We start from the raw sequence: 25,335 nt of genomic DNA on the forward strand, positions 1-25,335 counted from the left end.
CAAAGGCTTGCAGCCGTTATGTTTTCGTGCAGCATTTCTAATACTTCGGAATTTGACATTGAAAGTCCGAAAGACGAGAGCGGATTCTTAGCACCAATTGCAGCTCACGGCTCTGGATCTCTAATAGATGACTTCGCGAAGATGATTGCACCTTACCTCACCTCTGCACAGGCCATGGACATTCGTCTTCTCTTTGAATTGTACCTTGACATTTTCGATTTCGGGGACAAGCCTTTACGAAAAACATTTGTTGTTCACCACCGTATCAACACTGGAGAAACGAATCCCATTCGTCGGCGTCCCTATCGTGTATCGCATGCTGAACGTCGAGTCATGCAATACGAAGTGGACGAAGTGCTCAGCAAAGCGGTCATCGAACCATGAGCCAGCCATTGGGCTTCGTCTGTCGTCCTTGGGAAAGAAATAAAGATGTTACATGGCGTTTTTGCGCCGATTATCGCATTTAAACAAGATCAGCCGAAAAGACGTCTACCCAGTACCACGCATCGATGACGCCATAGACTGCTTGCACGGAACTAAATACTTCTAGTCCACTGATCTTCGAACCGGCTACTGGCAGATATCAGTTGATGAAATGGACCGCGGGAAGGTGGCCTTCATCACACCTGATGGTTTATACCAGTTCGAAGTCATGCCCTTTGGCCTCTATACCAACTGGCATGGAACTCATGGAAAATGAAGCTAGCAACAAGAAATTTTGCAAGACTTAATGTTTACCACTTTCGTCAGTGTGTCAGAAAGTGGAACATTGGAAATAATATTGCCGTAGCGTTTCCAGGGGTGCTGAATACTTTATTGTCTTCCGTTTGTTGTCGCGAGCACTTTCGACAAGTCTTGCAAATTACAGAATGCGTTGCTGTTCGGCCTCTGTACAGGGTGTTATGTGAGACAACCAATATTTTCCACTGTGTCGATCATACCACGAAATAAGGAAAAGAAAACCATAGAACCAGAATGCGTGTCAATTCTGAGTGTAAATAAACAGGTGGAACCGTCCTTCTGCTCACCCGTTTGAAAGGGAGTCAGAAATCTGGCAAGCACGTAGCTGACGATATCATAGTGGTGCTGCTAAAGTTAAAGGAAATGTAATTTCTGAATGAAGAGGTGTTTTTATTTGAATTCAGCAGTACGTGTGACTGTGGTCTGGAACTTTATTGTTTTGGACAAGTCGTTATCCATAGTTGAATTCAGTCCCAATTTGTTGCTAGGTAGCGCTATTGCTGTCGTTCTCCTTGTTTGAACACTGCTTCACCATACAATCTGTGAGAGACAACTCAGCGAGGTCGTTGCTTTGGTAATGGGGCAATGCGCTTAGGTGTGTTCAGTTGAACGTGACGTTTTCATAGAATGTACAGTGTTAGTTATGCAGAATCAGATTACGCGGAAGTAAGGCTTAATAAGGAAAGCATTTTATATCCACCATTGAAAATCTTCATGCATTTTGAGCGGGATGAATAGGTGGAACATTGAGGCTTCACATTATGTAGCATGCTTGATTTCATTGTTCTTTTGCTTTGTTCATTTACAACCTCTTTCCGTGAGCGTATTATAAGTGGTTAGCTAATACATGGCATTGCTAATACATTTAATACAATGCAAGCACGCCAATGCCCAATCTGTAAATGTCAACAAGTACATTTAAATACAAATAAAGTAGTACGGTAAAAACAGCTCCCACCCCACTGAGGCCTTCCCTCCCCCAGAAATAAAAAAGAAACGCAGCCAATAAAGTATTGAACATTAAAACGAAAACGTGCTAGTATACTGTGAGCACACATGTTTACGGGGACAAAGCTGTGTAATAAGAATGGCATTTATTAGCAACATTGCACAACTGATGGCAGTAACATAGTGTGGAAGGTCGTTCCAGCTGTTTCAGGTTGTTTCAAATCTTTTCCGAGCTTTATTCGCTTTATATAGCCGTGAATCAGGAGTGGTGACTTTGATATTAGGCAAACCGAATGACTGTGAGTGAAGGAAAATTTCTCCCGCGTAATTTCTCCCGGGGTCGCAAGTCCATAAATGATAGAACTGAACACCACCTGCCGCACCTCCTGTTTCATTTTGGTCACTGAGAGATGTTCCATAAGCAGCCTTGCCCAGTGTTAGCTTGAAAGTGAACCAAAGTTTTCTAGTTCTAGTGGCCTAAGAAGACGTATCATCACTAAAGTAATCCTTCGTGAAGCATTTTAACCTAATGAATTTCGGGTGTGGTCACTGTTCAATATACAGGTACATCTTCATATGCTGCTGTAGTACTAAAACTACCAATTTTACCGTCGCTACCATACCAGAAGACCGTTGGCGACCACTAACGTCATGATGCAAACAAAAGAATGTCATGAGCCAATTCAGCGATATCATTAACATGAATTGTCGATGAGAGTGTGCATCAAGGTATAAGCGGATCGCTTTTTAAAGCAAAATAGTTGAGGCTCACAACCCAATGTGAATGTTTGCCACTCACTTCCATTTGAGCTGTTTTGTTTTTTGAAGGTGCAGAAAACGGCGGTACAGATCATTCACGGCATCCGACCGATCCAATGAGATGTCGTGGCCTCCTAGAATAACGGTGCTGTACAGTAGGGTTCCTATTATTCTTTCGTAGCCAAACAGTGTACTGCTTCTTTCATCGTCTTTATACCAGAGCTTCCGTTCGGCCGTCTTAAATGATTCTGAGCCACGCCAACGGAGTCTCTTGAAGCATCGCTCGATGTTAGCTTCGGGAAAGACTGCGTCAAGCTGTGCCGTGTAGAAAAGCACGTCTGTGTTTTCGAGGATGTACTTAAATTTCGTTGTTATCGCTACAAATAAATCACCTTTAGCCAGACTAATTTCCAGCTTTGACCTTTGGGCATTCAGCGTCCTTGTAGAACCAACGTGAATTATTCTTTTAAAGTTTGTGCTGTTAGCATAAGTGCTATATTTTCCCACTTCCGGTTGCTGTTGTGACTTTGCGATGCTCCCATGATTCTGAAAGCCAGTTAAAAGTTGATATATGGTTTTCACGCCCGTAGGAGGCACATTGAGTACTAATTTGTCCAGCGTATCAAGAGCAATTAAGTATTCTTTTCTCCCCACACGAGACTCTATTATCTGAAACCAACTTGCAAATGTTATTCGACTGGAATCATCAAGGAGCCGTGACTGGTAAAGATAGTCGGAGGAGTCGATGAGGTCCAACAGCGAAAACAGGAATGGAACGCCCAGCATCACTCCCTTTATCTTCAATTGGAACTGTCGCGGTTTCTTTAATATTTCATGAGCGATTCCAACAGCTGGCCTAGCTGCAATAAAGAACATAGAATGGAAGAACAAAAATAGAAATATTAATATGGGAGTTTTGGTAGGGCTTGTCATTGCATTTGGCAAGCATTTTGAAATCACGAAGGACTACTTTATACAAAAACAATCCTATACTATTTAAGCCTGCGATATTTCGACGGATCAAATAAAGGAGAAAGAGTACTGGGCTACAAATACTGCTTGCACGCAGGTGACTTAGCATAAGGGCTTATGAAAAGAGTGGACAACGTTTTTCTCTGCTCCTCACTTCGTAGGCATGTGTTACCTAATCGAGCAGTGCGTAGTAATACTTTGGCAGATTTCAACTGTACAAAATCTCTTCACCTACGTAAGGCAGCTAGCAGGCTCTATATATTTGTTGCGTGGAAGTCACGCGCATGGTAATTTGTGTTTCATTACAAGCCATCGACACAAAAAATTACTTGTCTGTAGACAAAACTGTCGAAACCGACTGATTCAGAGCAAAACCTTTGACCGCTCAATGTATTTTTTTACGGCGTGGTGGTATGCGCTGCGACTTCCTTCAGTAATGTAGCAGAAATCTTCGTCATCCACCTAAATTAGAACAGCGCCATTTTCTCATGTTCTTATTTCAGCTGTAAAGGCGCCACGAATAAACAAAGATAGGAAAAAGTCGCAGTTTCGCCCGAAATGCTAAGCATCGATTGCTATAGCAAAGGACTGGACAGCTATACGAAGTAAGGATAGAAGTTTAACGGCCATATAAACTCCTATAAACATTTGCTTACTAACTAAATTAACAAGCATGGTGTCACGTGCGCACAGGGAAACATTGACGCATCTCACTCGATGAGCGCCCACACTCGCTCCTAAAGCGCTCGCGCGAGGAAGAGCGGCAGCAGCAACGGGCGAACAGACTTTCGTCTGGACTTTCGCTTCAACCGGATCTAAGCGCCAAGAACATGGCGCACATGAAGCTATGAGCCCTCGGCACACCACGCTGTACGCATTTCAGATCGCTTTCAAGACAAGGCTTGTGCGGCCTAGCTCAGCCGCTCCATACGCAGCAGCTGCTACAGGCATCCTATCCCCCTAAAGTGGCGCCATTCTTAGATGTTTCCGCGACTCCGCTCTCCCGGATGTTTCCTCCTCGTCGGCTCCTGTCGCCCGAGCCTCCTCCGCTCCTCCATTGGCCAATCCATGTTACGTGGAATCACGCGTGTGCTTTTCTACATTTGTTCTTTTACCACCGTTGTCAGCCCTGTGCGACGAAAGTGGGCGCAAGCGGAACGAACGAAGGCGCAGCAGAGAAGGACCGCGAAAGGCCACAGGTCCCCTGATAAGGATTAACATTTTACTACTTAACCTTAAAGTTTTTATGCATGCGATTAAGTAAATGGGTATTGCACGCGTCGCATGCACTTAGCACTACCTTTCATCTCTTGCGACAAATAATTTCGTGGTTTCTGATTATGGAGAGCGGACGGATTTGCCGCGGAAGCTGCGCGTGGAGCAGTTATGTAAGTTCGCGTTACGGTAGCCCGACAAGAATTAAAGCATTTGTTGCACTTCGATTTAATAATTCATTCTTTTTTTTCCTTCGGGTTTCATAGCTTGTGCCAGCCTGACATCTCAGTGGACTGTGTGTATTTCAGCTATATACTTTCCTTGTTTGCAAGAGTGATAAGCCCATTTATTCAAGTCATTTGACGACTGCTTGGTCCTACAAACCTATTGATCTGGTGGCTTAACAGCTATGGTGTAGCGCTGCTAAGCAAGAGGTCGCGGGAGCAAATCGCGGCCGCGGCGGCCGTAGTTCAATGGGGGCGAAAAGCAAAAATGCCCGTGTCCCGCGCATTCAGGGCTCGTTAAAAAGCCCCTGGTGGTCAAAATTATACCGGATTCCCTCACTAAGGCGTGCCTTAAGATCAGGCCATGGTTGTGGCATGTAAAACCCAAGAATAAATTTTTTTTCTCTGTCTGCAGTGTTCGAGTTATAGAGACACTGCTTGCCTGAGAAAACTCGCCACGTAAAAGAATACAGACGCACGCAGTATACTGATATAAAATTAGCACTTCAACAACAGTGTTACCGGTGCTAATGCGTGGGTGCGGGAGGTAACTATTTCCGGAAGCTCTGTCCAGTTTTTCCATCAAGTTGATTCTTCCTATCAAATTCTAACCTCTTGCACTGTAATAAATTAAAAGCGATTTTATGTGCTGCAAAATCTACCGGCAGGTTGTTCACATTATCAATTCCGTCTATGTATGAAAACATTGATCATGACCACCAGAACCCGTGCGTCAGCTACACACATCTGTAAAAGGCGCAGAGCAGAAGCCGCCAAGTTGGTAGGCATTGCTGGCCCCAGACAGCTGACATTTCTCACGCGACGGCCGAACAAAGGTATCCTGTAGGTAGGTAAATAAACATACGAACGGACCTCCACATACTTTCACGCAGTGATAACTAGAAACACTGGTGATTATGCGCCTGTTTGACCACACCGAGTGCATGCGTCGCGCTTCAGCAACACGAAATCTCAACGTGCAGACACTTTACGCCTTAAATACAGGTCTTTTCCATTATACTTTTGTGCAATTGCAACACGGCGTTAATAATGCCAGTTACTGTCGTAGCAAAATCTTGCCTCGAAAACTGCTCCGCAGGGCTCTAACGAAGCTTTTCGCTGAGTCAATATAGGCGGCGCTACTGTCGAGGCCGCGCCGAGCGGGGGAGTGGAACCGAGGAGGAGGGAACTGGTTGGCGCTACCTTTAAATATTGAAGGGTTTTGGCCGATGGATGGATGGATGTTATCAGCATCCCCTTTGGAACGGGGCGGTTGGTTGCGCCACGAAGCTCTTTCTATTATACTGCCTAATGTCCTTCCTAGGTTAAAAAATAAAAAAAAATATAAAAACACTATGAACTACTACAATTAAATTTTCTGATATCCTATTACGAACATTGCTTTTTTACGTCCCCTTTTTTGTCGTTTCCCTACTTTTCTTCCACCAATCTTCCAATCGCCTCTTACTAATCTCTATTGCGCACATGGTTACTTTTCCACTGCTTTCGCTGAACCCAAGGGCTTCAAGGAGGCAAGTGGTGCCTAAATCGACCGCTGGACAGACGTTTTCACATTCAAATACAACATGCTCCATCGTTTCCCTATCTTTACCGCAGAAAGCACAAACTTCTTCCTTCTTATACCTCGCTTTATAGGTGCCTGTCCTAAGGCATTCCGATCTCGCTTCGAAAAGTAATGTGCGTAACTCTGAGTTATCATAAATTGTTTCTTTCTTGATTTCCTTTTTTCTCCTAAGTAGTTACTCATGGCAGGTTTATTTTCCATTGCCGCCACCCATGAGATTATTTCAGCCTCTCTGACTTTCCGCTTGACGTTCTTTCCTGCTGTTTTGCCCACCCTAAAGGCTGCATACTTGCTGGTAAGCGTCCTAGTTCTTTTTCTCCACTGTGAATCAATGTTTTTCCTGTACAGATACCCCACCACTCTTCCAGCCCATTTACTTTCTTCCATATTCCTCAGTCGTTCTTCATAATCAATTTTAATGTGAGCTTCCCCCACTTCAAAACTAATCCAGCTCATATCAACCTGCACAGCTTCATTTGTAGTCTTTCCGTGAGCGCCCAATGCGAGGCGACCCACTGACCTTTGGTTCCCATCGAGTTCTGATTGTACCCCTGACCTAAATCAAACAACCGCATTTCCAAAGTAAGTACTGGAACCATTACACCTTTCCACAGACCCCGCAGCACGTCGTACCTATTGTATCTCCATAGCCCTCTGTGCTTCATTATGGCTGCCCCATTTGTCTTTCCCTTCACTGTTATTGTTTTTTCCTGTGTTTCCATATATCTGTTGCCTTCGTTTATCCATATAACACGGTATTTACAACCTCTTACCCGAGATATTTCCTGGCCCTGTATTGCCGTGGTCTGTTCACCGTTTTCATTGAATACGATAACACCTGATTTTCTAACGCTAAATTCGAAACCTAAATTGTCGCCTTCCTGTCCACACATATTAGCCAGAGGTTGCAAATCATTTTGCTTGTTAGCTAGCAACACAATGTCGCCCGCATAATATAAAACTGGAAGCTGCTGCTCTACTACTGTACGCGATTGTTTGTATGACAGATTAAACATGATATTGCTTCCTTCTAGTGCTCTCTCCATCCTCACCATGTACAGGGGCCGAAAAAAGTGGTACACTCCACGAAGTCCACGCCGCGGGAGCCGGAGCAACGGATGGATGGATGTTATGAGCGTCCCCGTTGGAACGGGGCGGTGAGTTGCGCCACCAAGCTCTCGCTATTATACTGTCTAATGCCCTACCTAAGTTAAACCAAAAAAAAAAAATAAACACTGCGAACTCCCACACCCAAATTTTCTGATCCCATATTGCTAACTGTGCTTCTGTACGTCTCCGTTTTTTGTCGTTTCCCTACTTTTCGTCCACCAATCCTCCGATCGCCTCTTACTTATGCCTATTGTGGGCATGTTTACTTAAGGGCAAACATGTTTACTGTTACTGTTTACTGTTTACCGTTAACGGCAAACTGCATCGCAACGCCATCTACAGGCAGCACCTAGGATCATGTCTGCCGGTAATAAAGGGCACCCATTGGCTGTCTCGATCCCAGATGCCGCCCGTAGATGGCGTCGCGATGCAGTGCACCGCTGATCCTGCTCCCGCTGCGTGGAGTGCGTGGAGTATACCACTTTTGTCGGCGCCTGTACATCATAAACAGCAGTGGGGATAAAGGGCACCCCTGCCTCAGTCCCTTGTCGATATCAACTTTCTCCTGGCTCCTCATCCCTTCCCATTCAACGCAAATGGTATTTTCTAGTTAAATCTCTCTCAAAAGCTGTAGACAATCGTCACCTAAGCCTTCCGCTTCCTGAATACCCCACAAAATATTGCGGTCTATAAGTTCATAGGCTCCTCTAATGTCTAAAAATGTCACATATAGCGGTCTTCTATCTACTCTTGATATTTCAACACACTGAGCAAGAACAAACAAGTTATCATCCAAACGCCTACCTATTCTGAAGCCATTCTGAAGTTCTCCCAAAATGCCAGTATTCTATGCCCATGCTTGCAGCTTTAATTTGATTGCCTGCATTGCTAGCCTGTATTACCGATGTAAATGTCAACGGTCTAGACGAGTGAATTCTATATTTCTCCCCCTTACCTTCATAAATTAAATTCATTCTACTTTGTCGCCAACTGTCTGGCATTCGTCTATCTTTTAAAGTTTTTTTCCGCTGCTTTCGTCAGGGCTTTCTTACTTTTTGGTCCTAGTTCATTTATCAGCGCAACGGGAACCGCGTCGAGCCCGGGGGCTGTGCGCTTAGGAATATTCTCTTCCGCTTTCTTCCAGTTGAAATTTGTCAGCACCAGCTCCTTTTCCAGCTGGTTCTCTTTCATGCACTTTTTTTCTTCACATACAACCAAGTCATTGCTTTGGAAAAATTCGGCTGTTATTTCTTGGATGTAATTTATTGCCGCTTGCCCTTCCAGTTTGTTTCCATCTTCGTCTACGATATGTTGCTGTACTGTTTTTGACTTTCTGCCAAATAATTTTGTGTCAAAATATTTTAGATGCGGCCTCCTTTTTCTCAGCAATTTCTGACAACCAACGTTCACTTTCACTTTTTATCTTTGCTCACCAGTATTTGAACCATAAGCTTCTTCTCCCGGTATATTTCCCACTTACTGACTACTTCATCCTGTAGCAACTGCGCCTTTTTTGCCTACGTGTGCTCTCGGGATGCTTTATATCATTCAGCGATCGCTTCTCGTATCTCCCTGTTCCACCTGCTTTTCGGTTTCGTTTTTTCATTACAACGAACATGTTTCTCTTTCCGTATTTCTGTCGTTTTTACACTTAGAAGCTCACTATACTCCCACTCATTACTTGACCATTTGCCAAGTTCTTCCTCAACTTTAGTGACTATGTTTGTTATTTGTTCAGCGCTGAAATTTAGCCTGTCCATTTGGCACTCGTTGCTCTCTTTCCCAACTACATATCCCAGTTTCAAAATTATGCGTTTGTGGTCACTCCCTATGCTTCTATACCCTCCCTCATCAATAACCCTTTCTCTCAACTTATGATGAATTTCTTCTGTCATCAGACAGTAGTCAATGGTTGATTGCCGGTTTCCCACTTCCCACGTGATCTGCCCTTCACACTTAGACCCTGTGCTCACGATGACGGGGTTATGTTTTTCACAAAAGCCTGGCATTGAGTTCCCGTTGTTGTCGGTATAGGTATCCAAATCGTGTATGTGGACATTCATGTCACCTGATGGGATAATTTCAGCATCATTCCCGAAATCCTTAATATCAGCACTTCTGCGTTCCACTAACTCTTTATTCTTCTCTGTGAAATTATTTTGGGTCCACAAATACGTAACGCCAAGCCAAGTTTTTTCTAATGAGTAAACAGCAGGGCGCAAAGATCAGGACAGAAGAACACAAACGACAGGACCGGCGCCACTCACAACAAAGTTTATTTCCGCAACAAGCTTGCCTTATGTAGGTCAACCAAACTGAAGCAGACACGAAACACACAGAAAATGTTCAGGTTGCCTTCTCGACGCCTTACATGTTGTCTAAGCTGTGTGCCATGAACCGAGAGAAACGCCCGGTTTGTTCAATTCAGCATCAGAAGAAGTTCACTGAGTGCAGGACAGGTGTCGTGTACCAAATCCCTCTAAGCTGTGGTCGCACCTATATCGGACAAACAGGTCGATGTTTCAATGAGCGTGCTACTTAACATTGTCGTAATCTGCGCAACAATGAAGGGATATTGCTTGCAAGCATTGCGGAGACCACTAATTGCCGCCCTCAGGTCGAAAAAATTAAATTTTTTAAGTTTGGAAAAGAAAGTTTCGAGCGGGAGATTGTGGAAGTCTATTTCATCAAAAAGAGGGAAACAATTGCGTCAGCAGGCCGTCCATTGTGCTTAGTGACAAGGAGACTACTTTTTTAGAAGGCTTCATTTAGGCCGCATAGAGTGATTTCATTCTGGTTTTTCCGTCTGCCTTCCCTTTGTTTATTTAGTCTTTATTTTTTACGATTTTCTAGTGGGTCTTACAGATTTCTGTCGCCTTTTTTCGTTTTGACGCAGACGCTGTTCTTTAGACCCTTTATCGTTCAACTGTTCTGTCCATTTCATTGTTTGTAACATGGTTCATTTTTGGCGCCTTGACACGTTTTAATAATTCTATCGGTGAGTGACTTTAGAGATTTTAGATTTGACGCAGACGCTGTTCTTTAGACTCCCTTTTTTCATGTTTTTCCGTGTTTCGTTGGTCATTATTATCATAGTAGTGCGGGTTTTATCGCTGACTCGTCCTTAGGCGTTTGAATGGTGTTATGTGTTGGATAGTTCTATAGCGAAGCGTAGTTGACACTTCTTATCTATCGTTTTTCTCCCAGGTGGCTTGGTAATGACTATGCTCTATGAATTACTTCCTGTGCTGCTCCACGTGTGGTTCTTGTTTCCTGATTTTATCTATTCTGCCAGATATGATTGCTGAGTGCTCGAAGCATGCTGTATTTTATTTTTATTGTTTCGTGTGTGCTTCGGTTTGGTTGACCTACATAAGGCAGGCATGTTGCGGAAATAAACTTAATTGTGAGTGGCGCCGGTCTTGTCGTTTGTGTTCTTGCGTCCTTATCTTTGCGCCCTGCTCTTTACACATTCAAGCATGAACCGACTAGCCCAAGCAAAAGTTACGGAAATTTTTTCCCCACTCATTGTACCTGATAACCAAAGATGCTCTTGACATATTGAATTTACTCTTTTCCATTTGGCTTCTTGATGGATAGCATTCCGACTCCCCCTCCATTTCTTTCCAATTTGGTTTTGTGGCACCCTTCCCAAACATAATTCTCACTCACTGGCGGCTCTTCCGAGTCTCTAAGGTGCGTTCCTGTAACCGCATACACTCCTGTTTGTTCTCTAACTGCTCCTCAATCTCTGCCCACTTTTCCTTTCTTCTGCCGCCCTGCATGTTTATGTAGCCCATTGAATCGCGAGTTCTCTTGCTTTCCTCCTATGTATGTTATTGACGGCGTAGCTATTCTGAGGTTTCCTTAGGGGATCGACCTTCTTCATTACTAGCTGCTCTGGCCTACAGTATGCCCGTGGGCCCCCTAAAAGAGCAACAGCGTGACCAGCAAGTCGCCAGACCACTTCTCGTGCAAGTATGTAATTGAAGTGGATCTCATCTCGTTGAAAACTACCACACCACCTCAATTCCGTTTATTTCAACGACCTCGAAGCTTCTCTCTCAGCTCATTTTCCATATCGCCTAATTAGTGGCCACTACGGCTCTTTGTACGTGACTGTCACGTACAGGCACTTCTGGCACCGTGCACACCACCATCTGCACCTTATGGGACAGCTCGCGCAAGTCGTCCACCCCCTTCGCCAAGCACTGGGCTAGTCGTGTCCCTTTCCTGTTTAGGACGTCATTTAGTCCACCTGCTACCATGACAAGGTTGCGCACCTGGGAATTTTCCGCAAGCTTTGCTTTTGCTCGCTCCATGACAGAACCCAGCGCCCGCCCCGGAAATGTCCCCACCGTCACCCTTTCCACCCTTTCCAGAATTGCTTCTGAGCACCTGGCCAAGTTTGAGTCGCCGGCGATAATGACTATTTCACTCTCTCCTACCTCTCCCTGCTTCTCTTTGTCCATTTTGTCGTGAGTCGCACTGGACAGGGGGCACTGACCCCCGCGCTCCTGCTTTTTCCCCGTGGTGGCCTCAAATGTAGGTGCCCCTTTTTCCAGCTAACCCCCTCACCGCGTTGCACATATTCCACGCACTGTGCTGGCACTCCTCTATTGTCAAGTCGGGAGATAGTGTTCCATTGTCACGGCCTTTCTCGTTCAGAATGGCGGCCCTGTTCAGCTTTTCCTCGGCTGCTTGAAGTCCTTTCTCCCCTACCTTCCGTGCATCACGCTCCCTATTTAGCTCATTGTTGAGCTCTTCAACCTGTTTGACAAGCTCTTCCCGGAAAGCCTCCATTTTCTTCAGCATAGCATCGACATCACAGTGTGTGCGAATTGACTCGGTTCCCTCTCCGTTCTCATCGGTCCCCTCATCTGCCTTGAGGGACCCCCCGCAGGCTGTCCGCTTTCCCTGCTTTTTTGCCATGTATTGCAGGGCTTTTTCTAATGCAAATAATATAATGCTATAATACTCTAATAATGCAGAGCACGTGCCTTCTTGCAAAAACCGATAAGCACAGGATCTAAAACCTTAAAATGTGGCAAATAATTATCACCGATATTCTAAAAGCAAGCAATGCTGCAGAAACTTAAGGTATGGCACGGTTTCGCACATGTTCAACCAAGCGGCCACGTTCTCACTTTGCTACACACACACACACACACACACACACACACACACACACACACACACACACACACACACACACACACACACACACACACACACACACACACACACACACACACACACACACACACACACACACACACACACACACACACACACACACACACACACACACACACACACACACACACACACACACACACACACACACACACACACACACACACACACACACACACACACACACACACACACACACACACACACACACACACACACACACACACACACACACACACACACACACACACACACACACACACACACACACACACACACACACACACACACACACACACACACACACACACACACACACACACACACACACACACACACACACACACACACACACACACACACACACACACACACACACACACACACACACACACACACACACACACACACACACACACACACACACACACACACACACACACACACACACACACACACACACACACACACACACACACACACACACACACACACACACACACACACACACACACACACACACACACACACACACACACACACACACACACACACACACACACACACACACACACACACACACACACACACACACACACACACACACACACACACACACACACACACACACACACACACACACACACACACACACACACACACACACACACACACACACACACACACACACACACACACACACACACACACACACACACACACACACACACACACACACACACACACACACACACACACACACACACACACACACACACACACACACACACACACACACACACACACACACACACACACACACACACACACACACACACACACACACACACACACACACACACACACACACACACACACACACACACACACACACACAGTAAAACCATTATTAGGCATTAGTCTTGCCACTTCCAAGCTACTGTTTAAAGGCTATAAAGACTAAACGTACCACCCGGTTGCACGTATTGAAACACGTGGCACAAAATTACGCTATCCTGCAAAAACAAATGTACACAAAACTCACCCCCGCACACGAAAAAAAGAGAGAAAAAAAAGAAAACTACCCAATTATTATTTAAAAGCTCAAAGTAACCGCAAATTAAAAACAGAAGCAAACTGAAAGCATGCACAAAGTAGGCATGTCCATTCGCTGCAAAATCTCAAGCCGCTTTCGGCCGCCGACGTAGAACGCCCTCTCCCGGTGCCTTGCCCGTGGTAGAAGACGGCGTGCTTCCTTCCCGCCTTCCTCCCTTACGCGCGCGATATGAAGCCACCATGCTCAGCTCACCCTCTGCAGTATATGGTGCGCGGCCACGGTGTTATCGCACTTGGAGTTTATACGGAACATCACAGCGTCACCGAGAGTAACGACGTTGGGAAAAATAAGCCTGGTATGTCCATATATTTGCTATTGAAATAAATATAAACACAGTGAACACACTTGCCAACTCTCAACTAGCCTGCCCTTTCGCACTTCTCATGTCTTGCTCCATCACTTCTGCCGCTTAAGTATTGACGCCACTGTGTGTTCAACTGTTAAAGCATATAGGCCATGCAACTGCAGTCGTTGAGATTTAAAATTAACTGAGAAAGTCAGTACGCAGGAAGCTGCCTCGAAGATTCAAATAAATCTTTTCTATTGATCGTAGTGCGTAGTCAGGTTTACACTAACTTTAGGAGCATGCTAACGGAGTTCAGTAAATTGTAATGACTACAGATCCATAAGGCATTTGCTGTTAGGAATATTACCTGCGTATGATTCTCCTGCGATGTAAAAATCTCTGTAGCGGTATTCAGGGAATACTCGGAGAAAGCGCTTAATAAATCGCGCGATGTGGTCAGTTACTTCTTCAATCGTGGTAGGGTAGCTTTCATTTTCGTCGAAGCTGTATCCGGAGCCCACAGGTGCGTCAAGATACAGGACATTAAAAAATTTTATCAAGGAATGTTCTCTATAGAAGAATTTCCCGTCGGCGTCCATCCCAAGCGGGCCATTTTCGAGGAACTGGCTGAATAACACAGATTTCCACGGACCACCTTGAATCCACAGGAGCAGAGGTTTGTCTTCAGGCTTGTGCTGTAAGTCAGAGATGGAAATATATTTTGTCTAGCCAATTTGGTTTGTTGCTTCATGCGACGCTGTGGTAAATAAGGTTGCGCAAAAATATATATAGAAAATGCTTTATGTAGTGTGTGACATGAATATAAGCGGTCGAGTTATGCATACTGGTATCCAGTGACCCGGTTTATAGCGTTTACGTCCCGTGACCAACAAAGATTTGATCTTGTTTAGACGTGCACAGATTGTGTGGAATGCGTTTTAGTCTTGACTCTTATTAAGGAAAGCCAGGTGCACCAGCCCGGCTAAATTGTGGATATTTGGTGTAAAGGAAACGTGCTGGTATAAAAACGATAATGTCATGGATTCTGTTCACGTAGTCGTTGATTATGTAGCAGCGGAATAAGCGCGAGAACAGTAACAACAGAAAAGGGAAAGAATTGAAGCATTCGGCTAGGAAGGAAGCATGGTGAACGGCCTAATGATGATCAGCTTTGATCCTCTTGCCGGAGGCGTCCTTGCCTAATTCCTAAACAAGCAGGCTTTGCTCACTTTTCCATGCGCTCTAATTGTCTCGGACACAACCGAAGCATGAAAAACAAATGCACATATGCATATGCTGCGTACTAGTCTTCTTGCAGTGCGACCAACCAAAATTTTACGAGGTAATTTAGCATTGTGGCAGACACCCTTAAGGCAAGGAAATCGAGGAATGTGCTCCTAAGGCTTGAGAGCGAAAATATCTTTATTTTACATTAACATTTCCTTAATTATGTATTTTCACTAAATATCCGTATAATTTTCATTGCTTTCATGAGAGCGAACTTTGTTCTTGGTAGAAATGGTTGCGATAGCGTACTTACTCGTAAATTAGCGAAAGAAATATGGCTGATAAAACGCACTGTTGGAAAATACTATAAGCAAACTTTTGCTTGATTGTTTTAATGAATGCCAAGCAGAGGATCATATAATACGTGCAAGTGTGTTTTAGTTTCAGCTACCGGCAGGGAAACTACAAACGTTCCTCTGTCATCGCAGACATTCCTGCTGTACCCCTTCCTGGTAACGGGCCATTAGTTCCTGTTCTGTGCTGAGTTTTTAATCATTGTGAATCCTTGCCCATCGGCAAGACACGTAATGAGCGTTGATCGGCACCACGATGCGAGTGCAAATGCCATGAACATTCAGAATGCTGACTCTTATTTGCTCAGCCTTATCTGAGCTCTTCCACCTACGGGCCCCCACTATAGCCGGGACATCCGTACGGGAATCACATGAACCACGCGACCGTAGTTTACACATTTTCCGGGATCGGGTAACCCTATTACGACGACACCTCTGGTATGTGCCTGGTTAATAACACTGTCGCCATTACACTGTCGCCATCGTCAGCATAGTGTACTCGGCGAAAAGCCTATTGAGGAGAAGCCTCAAACCACATGGAGGAAGCAAAATAATGCTTCGGCTGAGAAACTATGGGTAGAACTGAAATCACGACGAATGTCAACATCAATGCGATTAGCAATACAGCAGTGTTACGATACACCATACTGTCATTTTTTTCAATTCTGTTTAAGAGAGTACTTTAAATTTGTTGGCAACATCTTTTTTCTTCACTTCTCCATTTCTGAACGTCCCGCGCTCAGCACAGAAAATATTCTCCCCTTCAAGGCTTTCGTATCGGACTTTAGCCACAGGAACATCTGCATGACCCATTTGCGGATACCTCTGAGAAACGAGAAGGATTGCATGCTAACTTTTTTTGACGGGTGTTTGCGTCAGCAGTCGTTTGTTGTGTAGCGACACCACCGACCCAAGCACATGGGGTCGGACCCTTACGCGTTTAACTGTGTGTGGCATAGCCGTGTCCGGAGAAAAGGGGATTCTAGGGTTTAAGCCGATGCTGAGTGTTCTGACCTTTAAGGCCCCTCGAAGAAGCCAGCCCACCCCTTCGGCCTCGGCTTCACGTATAGGGCACCCCCGGCTTGTCCCGTGCTAAGGAAATCGGTGATCGTCTTCTCCTGCCCCTTCAATCTTCATCTCTGTTTATATCTATCAATTTTTCCTGATTTCTACTCACTTTTGTATTGCTTCCCATCTTCGTAGCAGCGCAGATTAACTTTGTGTGAAATAGGCAACCTATAGCTATATCGTTTGATCTTAAAGTGGACTTGAACTGCTGGCGCTGACAGCCTTTATGTACAGAGAACCAAGTCGTGTCCTCTTGTTGAGCTTCGTGGTTTGCGGCTGGCACATATGCCGAAATTATATTCATGCTATGTCTTCAAGCTGAATCCCCAAGCTGCTTGATGACTTCCTTTTGAGAAGAGGGTGCGCCGATGAATCTTTGTCTGTATTCGTCAAGAACAAAAAGAATTGTCCACCTGATCCATACTGAAACCCCCCAAAAGGCTCTAAGAACGCTATCACCTTTTGTTGTCGCTAATCGTCTCGCCCACACTCTATGCCCTGGATAGAAAGTTACGAAAATGATAAGTTGCGACCTTCTGCTAGGGACTCGTTCCGTACCTGCGGGAAGCGTTGCGAACAGAGCCACACCGGGGGCCCCGATGCGCTGATCGTCTCGCTTCGCCGTTTCCACGATCTTTGATAAGCGCATGCGCACCTAGCACACTTCGGGAGCCGTTATAAGTGGGCGTTTTGCTACTTGGCGATCGTTTGGCAGCAGTGGAAGCTCGTGGAAACACCTACAAATCATGGAATCATGTTTGTTACAGGTTGGTGTTCAAATCATTGCTTTCTATTGTGTTAAGAATCAACCTACAACGTTGCTGCTTCCGCTGCCGTAGTGTTGCCCACTGCCATAGTGTTGCTTTCGTTGTTAAGGTATGCCTTGTTTTGTGCTCACATTGTGAAAGCGTCAACTACGTCCGATTTTTCTTGTCAGTTGCCCGTCCGTAAAGTCGAAGGGTCGGTGCAATGCTCCGCGTGCTCTTTTGAATAAAACTTTGGCGGTTGCTTTAGTGTAGCTGAGAAATCATTTAAAACAAAAGCAGAAAGTGCTAAAATGACCGGGAGAATGTCAACATGCAGAAACAGTGGAGCACGCGCTACTCACAGCGAAGCTGAAACCGACTTTCTCGCGGCAATAAATCAAAAGCTCGAAAGCCTGCCTGCCCTAGTTGGAAAAATCAGTGATATGGAAAAAAATTCAATGCTCTTCCACACAGTCAAGAAGGATGAACAGCGAAGCTGTGTATGTGGGCACCCTAATGGCGAACTGCACCTCCGCCACGGGTCGGCCCGGCATTATACTGTCTCCAGGATCGGCCCCCGCATGGGGTGTGCTTAACGCCTGCTTCACCTCCGTCGCGGATCGGCTCGGCATTGCACTATCTCCAGGGATGGGCCCACATATGGGGAGTTTTTTTGCTTACAAGGACGCGAAAATTTTCTTGGACAGTAGAGGTATACAAATTCACTGTAAAACCACTCCAGTTTATGTCGCTAAAGTCTGACGTGTTTGAATAAAAGATAATCCAACAGGACATAGAAATAAAGGCTCCTGAAACGCGGCTGACAGAGCTACAGAAAAAGGACATGTTCAACACCGCAATGCATCTTGAGCTTCGGCCACAGGTAAATGACCTAGAATTTTGGAGCCGGTGGCTAAATCTGGAAGTACATGCTGTTCCTGTTGTTGCTGGCGAGGACCTATTATCGTCACTAGATAACGTTGCTAACAGGCTTTGAGTTTCTCGGCTGACTGTTCCTGACGTTGTACCAGCTCACCGCCTGCCAGCGAGGCAACATAATGTTCCCGGAATTATCAGGTTTGCCAGACAGCAGATAAGGGACATTTGGCTGCAGAAAAAGAACGAGATAAAGAACGACGCACCGAACGTTTTCATTCAGGAAAATTTACCTTGTTACAACAGCGAACTTCCTCGAGAATCGAAAGAGAAAGCAAAAGCAAAAGGCTATGATTTCTTCTGGAAAAAATGGAAAAATTATCGCTAGAAAGTCCAGTGGAGCAGTTACCACTGTTATTAGAAGAGAAGAGGACCTTTGTAGACTATAAGTACCTCTAAGTTTATTATATTGTGTTCAAAGAAAGCACGATGGATGACACTGGCTATTATCTGTCTAATAATATCAACCAAGCAATGTCAAAGTTCTTGACGGCTTCTCACAAATGTATTCACCTCAAGACTAGGTCAGTGTTAACAAAATATTGTGTTTAGAAGAATTTTTTGCCGGTTTCTCTTTTCAGTTTTCTGCAATAATGTCAACAGAGACACGCATCACTTGTGACTATGATGTTTTCAGATTGAGAGACAGCCACATATTGTCAAAGCTTCGACGAAAATTCATCTGGTCAGACATTGAAGTGAAAAAGTTTGCAGTCACTGACCAAATCAAACGAAGCGAAAGACGTTTCGGAACCCATACGGGTTCCTTGTTAATGATGAGGCGGACAAGACGAGCAGGGCATATTAAAGGCTCAGATTGTGATGTAATAACTGATTGTAGATGATTGGCATGCTTCCTGCTGCTCAGTTCATGGTGCCGGTTGTCGCTTGGATGAAAGATGACTCAAGTAGAAGCCACGCTGTCAGATTTCGCTCTTTGGTTAAAATTGTGGCGTTGTCCCAATCAATGTGACGCCCACACGCATGCCTATGCTCGGCAAGTGCACCAGAAGAGATATCTTGATTTGTGACGTCACGATGGTGCTCCTTGAGTTGCTGTGTGAACTTGCCAGTTTCGCCGATAGTTTTGCTAGTTTCGCTGGCTGCAACCGCCACAAGGAATCCGGTTGACAACCCCAGGGAAGTTGATATCTGGTAGGCGGTCCTTAACGTTCACAAGCATGTTCCGAAGCTTAGAGTTTGCCTCGTGCTCAATGGGCAAGTTGCACTTCGCAAACACGCGGGACAAAGCTTCGCTTACCCCGCGAACATACCGAATCACAGCGATGGCGGATAAAACCTTCGGATTAGCTGTCACTGGCTTCAAAACTTTCTTTTCATTTGTACAAAATGGTCGGGGTAGCCGTACAATCTTGAGCTCGAATTGAAGGTGGTCTTTCTCAGTTCAGATCCACGTAGCACGTGTCAACAGTGACGAAGCAACCGATTTCTTGTGAGCCAAGGGATGATTAGAACTGATATCAAGGTACCGGCCTGTGTGCTTAGGCTTCAGGTATACGATGAAGGATAGCTCACGACCGTTCCGAAGGACAAGGACGTCAAGGAACGGCAGGCAGTCATCTTTTTCGATTTCCACAGTAAACTGCAGCTTTGGGTGCACTGTGTTGAGCTCATGTAGAAGCCTGTGGACGTCTTCTTTGCGTAAGACGCAGAAACAGTCGTCCACGCTGCTGTAAAAGAGCTTGGGTCTTGGTTGAAAACCGGCGAGAACTCTGGCTTCGACGGCTTCCATGACCAGGTTAGGGGTAGTTAGGGATACGGACGCGCCCATAGCGGTGCCGTCTGTCTGCTTGTATATCCTGGAGCGATAGGAAAAATACGTGTTGCTGAGGCAAAATTTCAGCCACGTGCAGAGGTGCTCAACGTTAAAGGGCGTCCGTTCGCCAAGAGAATGGTCGTTTTTTAAAACTTCTTCGCATGTGCCGACGACCAGATCGACAGGCATAATTGTGAACAAGGCCACGACGTCGAACGACACCATGAAGTCCTCAACGTCCAATTGCAAGTTGCGGATCTTGTGAAAAAAGTCTGAGGAATTCACCGCGTGTGTCCTAGGTTTGCCAGCGAAGGAGATCAGTGCTTTGTGCAAACACCGGGATCGGTTTTGCAGTGGAGACATGGTAAAGCCCACTATGGGCCGCAAGGGGACGCCGACCTTGTGGGTTCGTAAGACAAAGGAGCGTAAGCTTCCTTGACTTCCAACAGGACCAACATTTTCTGGTCGTAGTCGCCTCTATCAAGTAGCACAGTTGCGTTCCCTTTATCGGTACGCAGAACCACAACATCGTGCCTCACGGAGTATCAGCACATGAGAAAGTGATTCTGAGGCATGAGGAAGACGTTCCCTTCGTGTATGTGTTGCACCACTTTCTTGGGTGCACAGAACGTTTAGGATTCGCTGCGAACGCTTCGGATTTGTAATGTTTTTCGGGTGAAAATGAATAGCATTACCAGTTTCGCAAAATCTAAAGTCCTTTTCAAATTTTGAAGTTATTCAAAGAAGTACGAATGCGTAAGAAAATTACTTGTGCAACGTATGCAACAAATGAGACTCGCAAAGGTTCCGTTACTTGCGCGGAATGGTTTTCTCATTGACGTACCCTGCCCACACACATGAACATGGCAGTAAGCGGTTAAAAATGGCTGTGTGCTAGTTCGCTTGTGCATGTCCGCATAGAAATTGGCCTATACTATAATATCGCGAATTCAATTGCCCCACTCCTTCCCACCGCCCGTCACCCGCACAAAAGAAAGAAAAAGACGTTTCCCTGACTTCACCTTCAAGCAGATTCAAATGTTGCTTAAAGACCCTTACCGTCACAGCCTGTACTCGAATGTTGACATTCTTATGTCGGAGGTAATCTTTTGATAGACTGCTGCTTCTCACATTGCCCTTGCACATCCAAAACGTAACTGGTTCGCCGCAATTTCACCCCTTTGTCCTTGTTCGAGCTCCTGCACACATACATGCCTACATGTACGTGCACACGTGGATACTGAAATCCGGCGTTTCTTAAAGCTGTTGACAACGTACGCGACCTCACGCGGATGAACACATAGAAACGCACGCGGCGTGCTAGGTAGGGCTGCACAGCCGACAATGCCGGCGCTTGTAATAGAGGCGCAGCCGGTGTAAAGTTACTGGACCATCTACGGCACTGCATTTAACCGCGCCTTCCTTAGGTGCCGAGTGTTCTCTGTCGTGCGAGCACTGAACCACCGAAGCGCAATACCCAGCGACCGATTGACACACGACAAACCTTGGGGATTTAAAGAAAGAAAAACTTCGCGTTAAAATTGTGAAAAAGTGAAAACTTACCTTAGCAAGGATGTGCAAGAAGAACAAATATGAACTGTGGCTTTCTTCGTTAACGGGAATGAAGCCAGAATATGCTTCCAGTTTGTCGCATGGTTCGGGCAAACACACTCGCGTTCTCCGCCTCATCGAAGTTAGTTTGGTGTTCGCCACCTGGTCACTTGTGGGGTACAGGACAGTATCGTCGAATGGCTCACTGTAAAGGGGTCTTCATGTAACCAATATTCGAGCATATCATAAAAAGACAATAAACACTGACACCAAGGGCACCATAGGGGAAGTTACTTGTGCTTACTAAATGAAATAAAGAAACAATAAATTGATGGAAATGAAAGTGGATGAATAAACAACTTGCCACAGGTAGGTAACCATCCCAGAACCTTCGCATTACGTGTGCGATGCTCTACTAATTACGCCGTTTCACAATCCACTTTATTGGGTATTTATGTTTCCTAGTAGAACCCTGGGAGTGTTAGCCAGCGCCACCGCCCACAAACCTTGGCGGCGGATGTGGAACACCCTTTCTGCCGCAGGTGTCACGAGAACGTGATCTTCTTGCGTGAAGGCAACTGGTCAATGAACCGCCACGCGATACCTGAATGCATCAATGTTGCCGGATTCGAGACCCTCGTTAGAAAGGGGGTAGTGTCTATGTAATATGCAGTCATATCGCTGTATCGCCTGTAGGAGTTTCGTACCTTTGAGTCTGTCTTTGGAATATCCCCATGTCGTGTGCCATGCGTTGAAATTCCCTTTGTTGATTAAGCGGTCGCATGGTTGAAGCATGGTGCTGAGGTGTTGGAAGATGTGGCCAAACTACGCTTTCCGGTCTTGTGGGCGACTATATACGTTGCATATTACGTGCTTCGGTCGTCCCTCCTTGGCTGGCCAGATCGTGACGATGTAGTGTGGAGTGTCTCCGTGTGGTGCCGTTGTGAGTGTCGCTGCCACTTCCTTCCGGACGAGTGTCACTACCTTCGGGTGGTTTGGCTTTACGTGCAGTCTGTAGACCGTAATCCACCTTGGGGCATAGCTCCCACTTCTTGCAGGCAAATTATATCTGGAGTAATCAGCACCGCCTGTATGTATATTGTGAGTGTAGCGTGTTTGTTTTGCAAGGAACGACAGTTCCAGGACCATATTGTGAGATTCTCTTTTCTTCAGGGTTGCCTAATTGCCACGATGCGAGGTGGTGGTTTGGCTTTCAGCGTCCGAGGTTAGCATGCTTTTGTCATCGGACTCCTGCGATCGCTGTTTACTATGCTCACGTCTACGCATCGATTCCTTGTGGAAGGTTTCATGAACGTATCGTTTTAGTTCGGCAAATTCTACCAAGAACTGTTGCAGTTGTATTTTAGTTTGCTGCTGTATTGTTGCATTAGTTGCAGTTATTGTACCGTGAGGTTTGACTCTGGTTGTTGTGTCCCAGTATGAACTACAGGCTCTCGAAGTGGTGTCGGTTGTAGCTGAGTGTGCCCGTTCTCTTGTGGCTTTTCGTTCGGGCGTCCTATTTTCTGTTTTGCAGGCTGTACTATACGTCGTGTGGTTTCCATAAGTTGGGTCAGCTGTTTTTCGAGCCAGGCTATTTTGCTCTCATATCGGTCTTGGCGTTGTTTAAGTTGTTTGTTTTCTGTGATTACTCTTTAATAGTCTACGTTTTGTGTGATGGGGTGCAGTATATGCCGCTCTGGGAGCCACGAGCTCCACACAGCTTACGTTTGCCGATGGTGTCTGTTGGGTGTGTCTATGGTTCCCGCCGATGCCTTTGCCGCCTACTGCTGGCGAATTGTTGTAGTGCTTCTTCTGTTGAGTTGGTGTTTGTGCTTTATTCCTTGTTGGCGTTCGGGGTCGTCAGCCCGGGAAGCACGACCATGAGCTGCGCTTGTCGTCGCCCGACTTGTAGGATTCTTCTTCCTCTTCAGAGGAGACCCAGCGGATGTTCTTCGTCCTCTATTGGTGATTGTTGTTGTCCCGGGGGATCTTATGGTTGTGGTTGGCTTCAATTTGTGGCTGTCTAGGTTTCAGTTGCGTGAGTCTATTTTTGCAAGTTGAGTCCTTTGTGGGAAGGGCCTCCCCGCACGATGCACAACTAACAGCTCAGGGGTGTCCATCTGTTGGATCTGTCAGTCCACAAAGCCAGCAAATAGGGCTGTCCGGATCCGGGCAGACGTCCGTGCGGTCTCCTTTTCACGGCAGACCTTGCAAACTTGAATTGTGAATCTGAATGAGTAGCAAGGGAGCTCCCCTCCAGAATATTACACTGTTCGTGGTAGCGTGGGACCGAAGAAGGTGATGGCTGCACTTTTGGTTGTGCCGATTATGCGGGCAGTGATGATCTCTGCCCACTGCGTTCTCACTCGGAGGTGTGCCAGGAAAGTGTCGTTCTAGGTGTTCATCGGTACACCGTGAATGACCCCTCGTAGATTGTCTTCGCTTGCAGCCTAGGCGGGGACGGTGTGGGCCCTGCCGTTCAGTACGAGCGTGCCTATGAGGCGTGCTTTGTCTGCAAATTCCTTATATTTAGTCAATAGGATGGCTGCGTTTTATCCCGCGTTACTTCTAAGGATGAATTTGTCATCTTTGAAGCTAGCTTGACATGCCTCTATGATTTCTTGTGCAAGCGTGGGAGTGAGAACGTTCCTTCGAGGGATGCCCTGGTTCGGGCAAATGACAATTTTGTAACCATGCTTCGGCAATGGCGATAGTTTAGACAATTTGTTATAGGCTGACGTGCTCCTCTGAAATTGGTTTTGGGGACCTGCGTTGCGGCGCTCCTGCTCCAATGCCTTTTGTTTACATTGTTTGCCGGATTTTACTGCTTTCCGGCAGCCTTCTCTTCTTCAAGGGAGTGAGAGTTGTTAAAAACTTGACTCACCGAGTCATAGTAGTGGTGAGCTTGGTCCATTTGGTCGTCTGCTATCTCATCCCGTTGTAGATGAAGGGATTCTTGCTCAGTTGCCGCGTCGATAGCCATGGATAGGCCTACCTCCGACGAGGGAATCTCCTGCGTTATTGAAGCCGTTGTCGGTTAACCGCGTTGGCATTGCTTTAGCGTTCACGAGGCCCACTTGCGTGGCGTCCAGGTTTTCCTAGGAACATCGTGAAACTGGTGGTAAAGCTTCTCGGGTGTTTTCAAGCGAAAAACCAATTAAAAATCATGAAGATGCAGACCGCGAAGTGAGCGCGTTCGTACTGCTTCGCGCCCCCTGGCGGTTGCCGCCTGAGAAGGAAAAGAATAGCACAAGACAGTGGGTCCCAAACGCAGTTAATTCGCGAGTACCTGGACCCCACCGTGAATGATACCATACACATATGAGCTGGTACTCTCGTACTTCTGCAAAGACGTGGATGACGAACAGGTCAATTTTTGATCCTGAAGTACTGCCGCTGGCTCGTGCGTTCAGCAGGAGGCAAATATTGAAGAAGTTATAACAGAAGATGGGACAGAGAGCGGTGCGAAGCGAGATATCGAAATAATGTTTTGGAACTGGTTCTCAGACGCATTATCAGCAGAA

At 45.9% G+C, this 25,335-nt stretch overlaps 1 protein-coding gene across 2 annotated transcripts in view; it reads right to left on the bottom strand.

Annotated features, from left to right (window-relative positions):
* Window positions 1-1,727: 1,727 nt before the first annotated feature.
* Window positions 1,728-25,335, bottom strand: part of LOC142558078 (venom serine carboxypeptidase-like) — a 31,380-nt gene continuing 7,772 nt past the window's right edge. Inside the window, exons 2-4 of one of the 2 annotated variants that reach the window (XM_075670238.1) lie at window positions 21,824-22,016; window positions 14,521-14,848; window positions 1,728-3,308 (exon numbers count right to left, since the gene is read on the bottom strand). In XM_075670238.1, coding sequence (XP_075526353.1) covers window positions 2,485-3,308; window positions 14,521-14,848; window positions 21,824-22,016 — 1,345 coding nt within the window. In that variant the 3' untranslated portion in view covers window positions 1,728-2,484. Of the gene's footprint in view, window positions 3,309-9,818; window positions 10,051-14,520; window positions 14,849-21,823; window positions 22,017-25,335 lie in introns of those variants that run through there. The other variant, XR_012822949.1, reaches the window with a different exon arrangement.

This window comes from Dermacentor variabilis, chromosome 9 (genome assembly GCF_050947875.1).
Source record: "Dermacentor variabilis isolate Ectoservices chromosome 9, ASM5094787v1, whole genome shotgun sequence".
In the NCBI taxonomy this organism is placed as follows: domain Eukaryota; kingdom Metazoa; phylum Arthropoda; class Arachnida; order Ixodida; family Ixodidae; genus Dermacentor; species Dermacentor variabilis.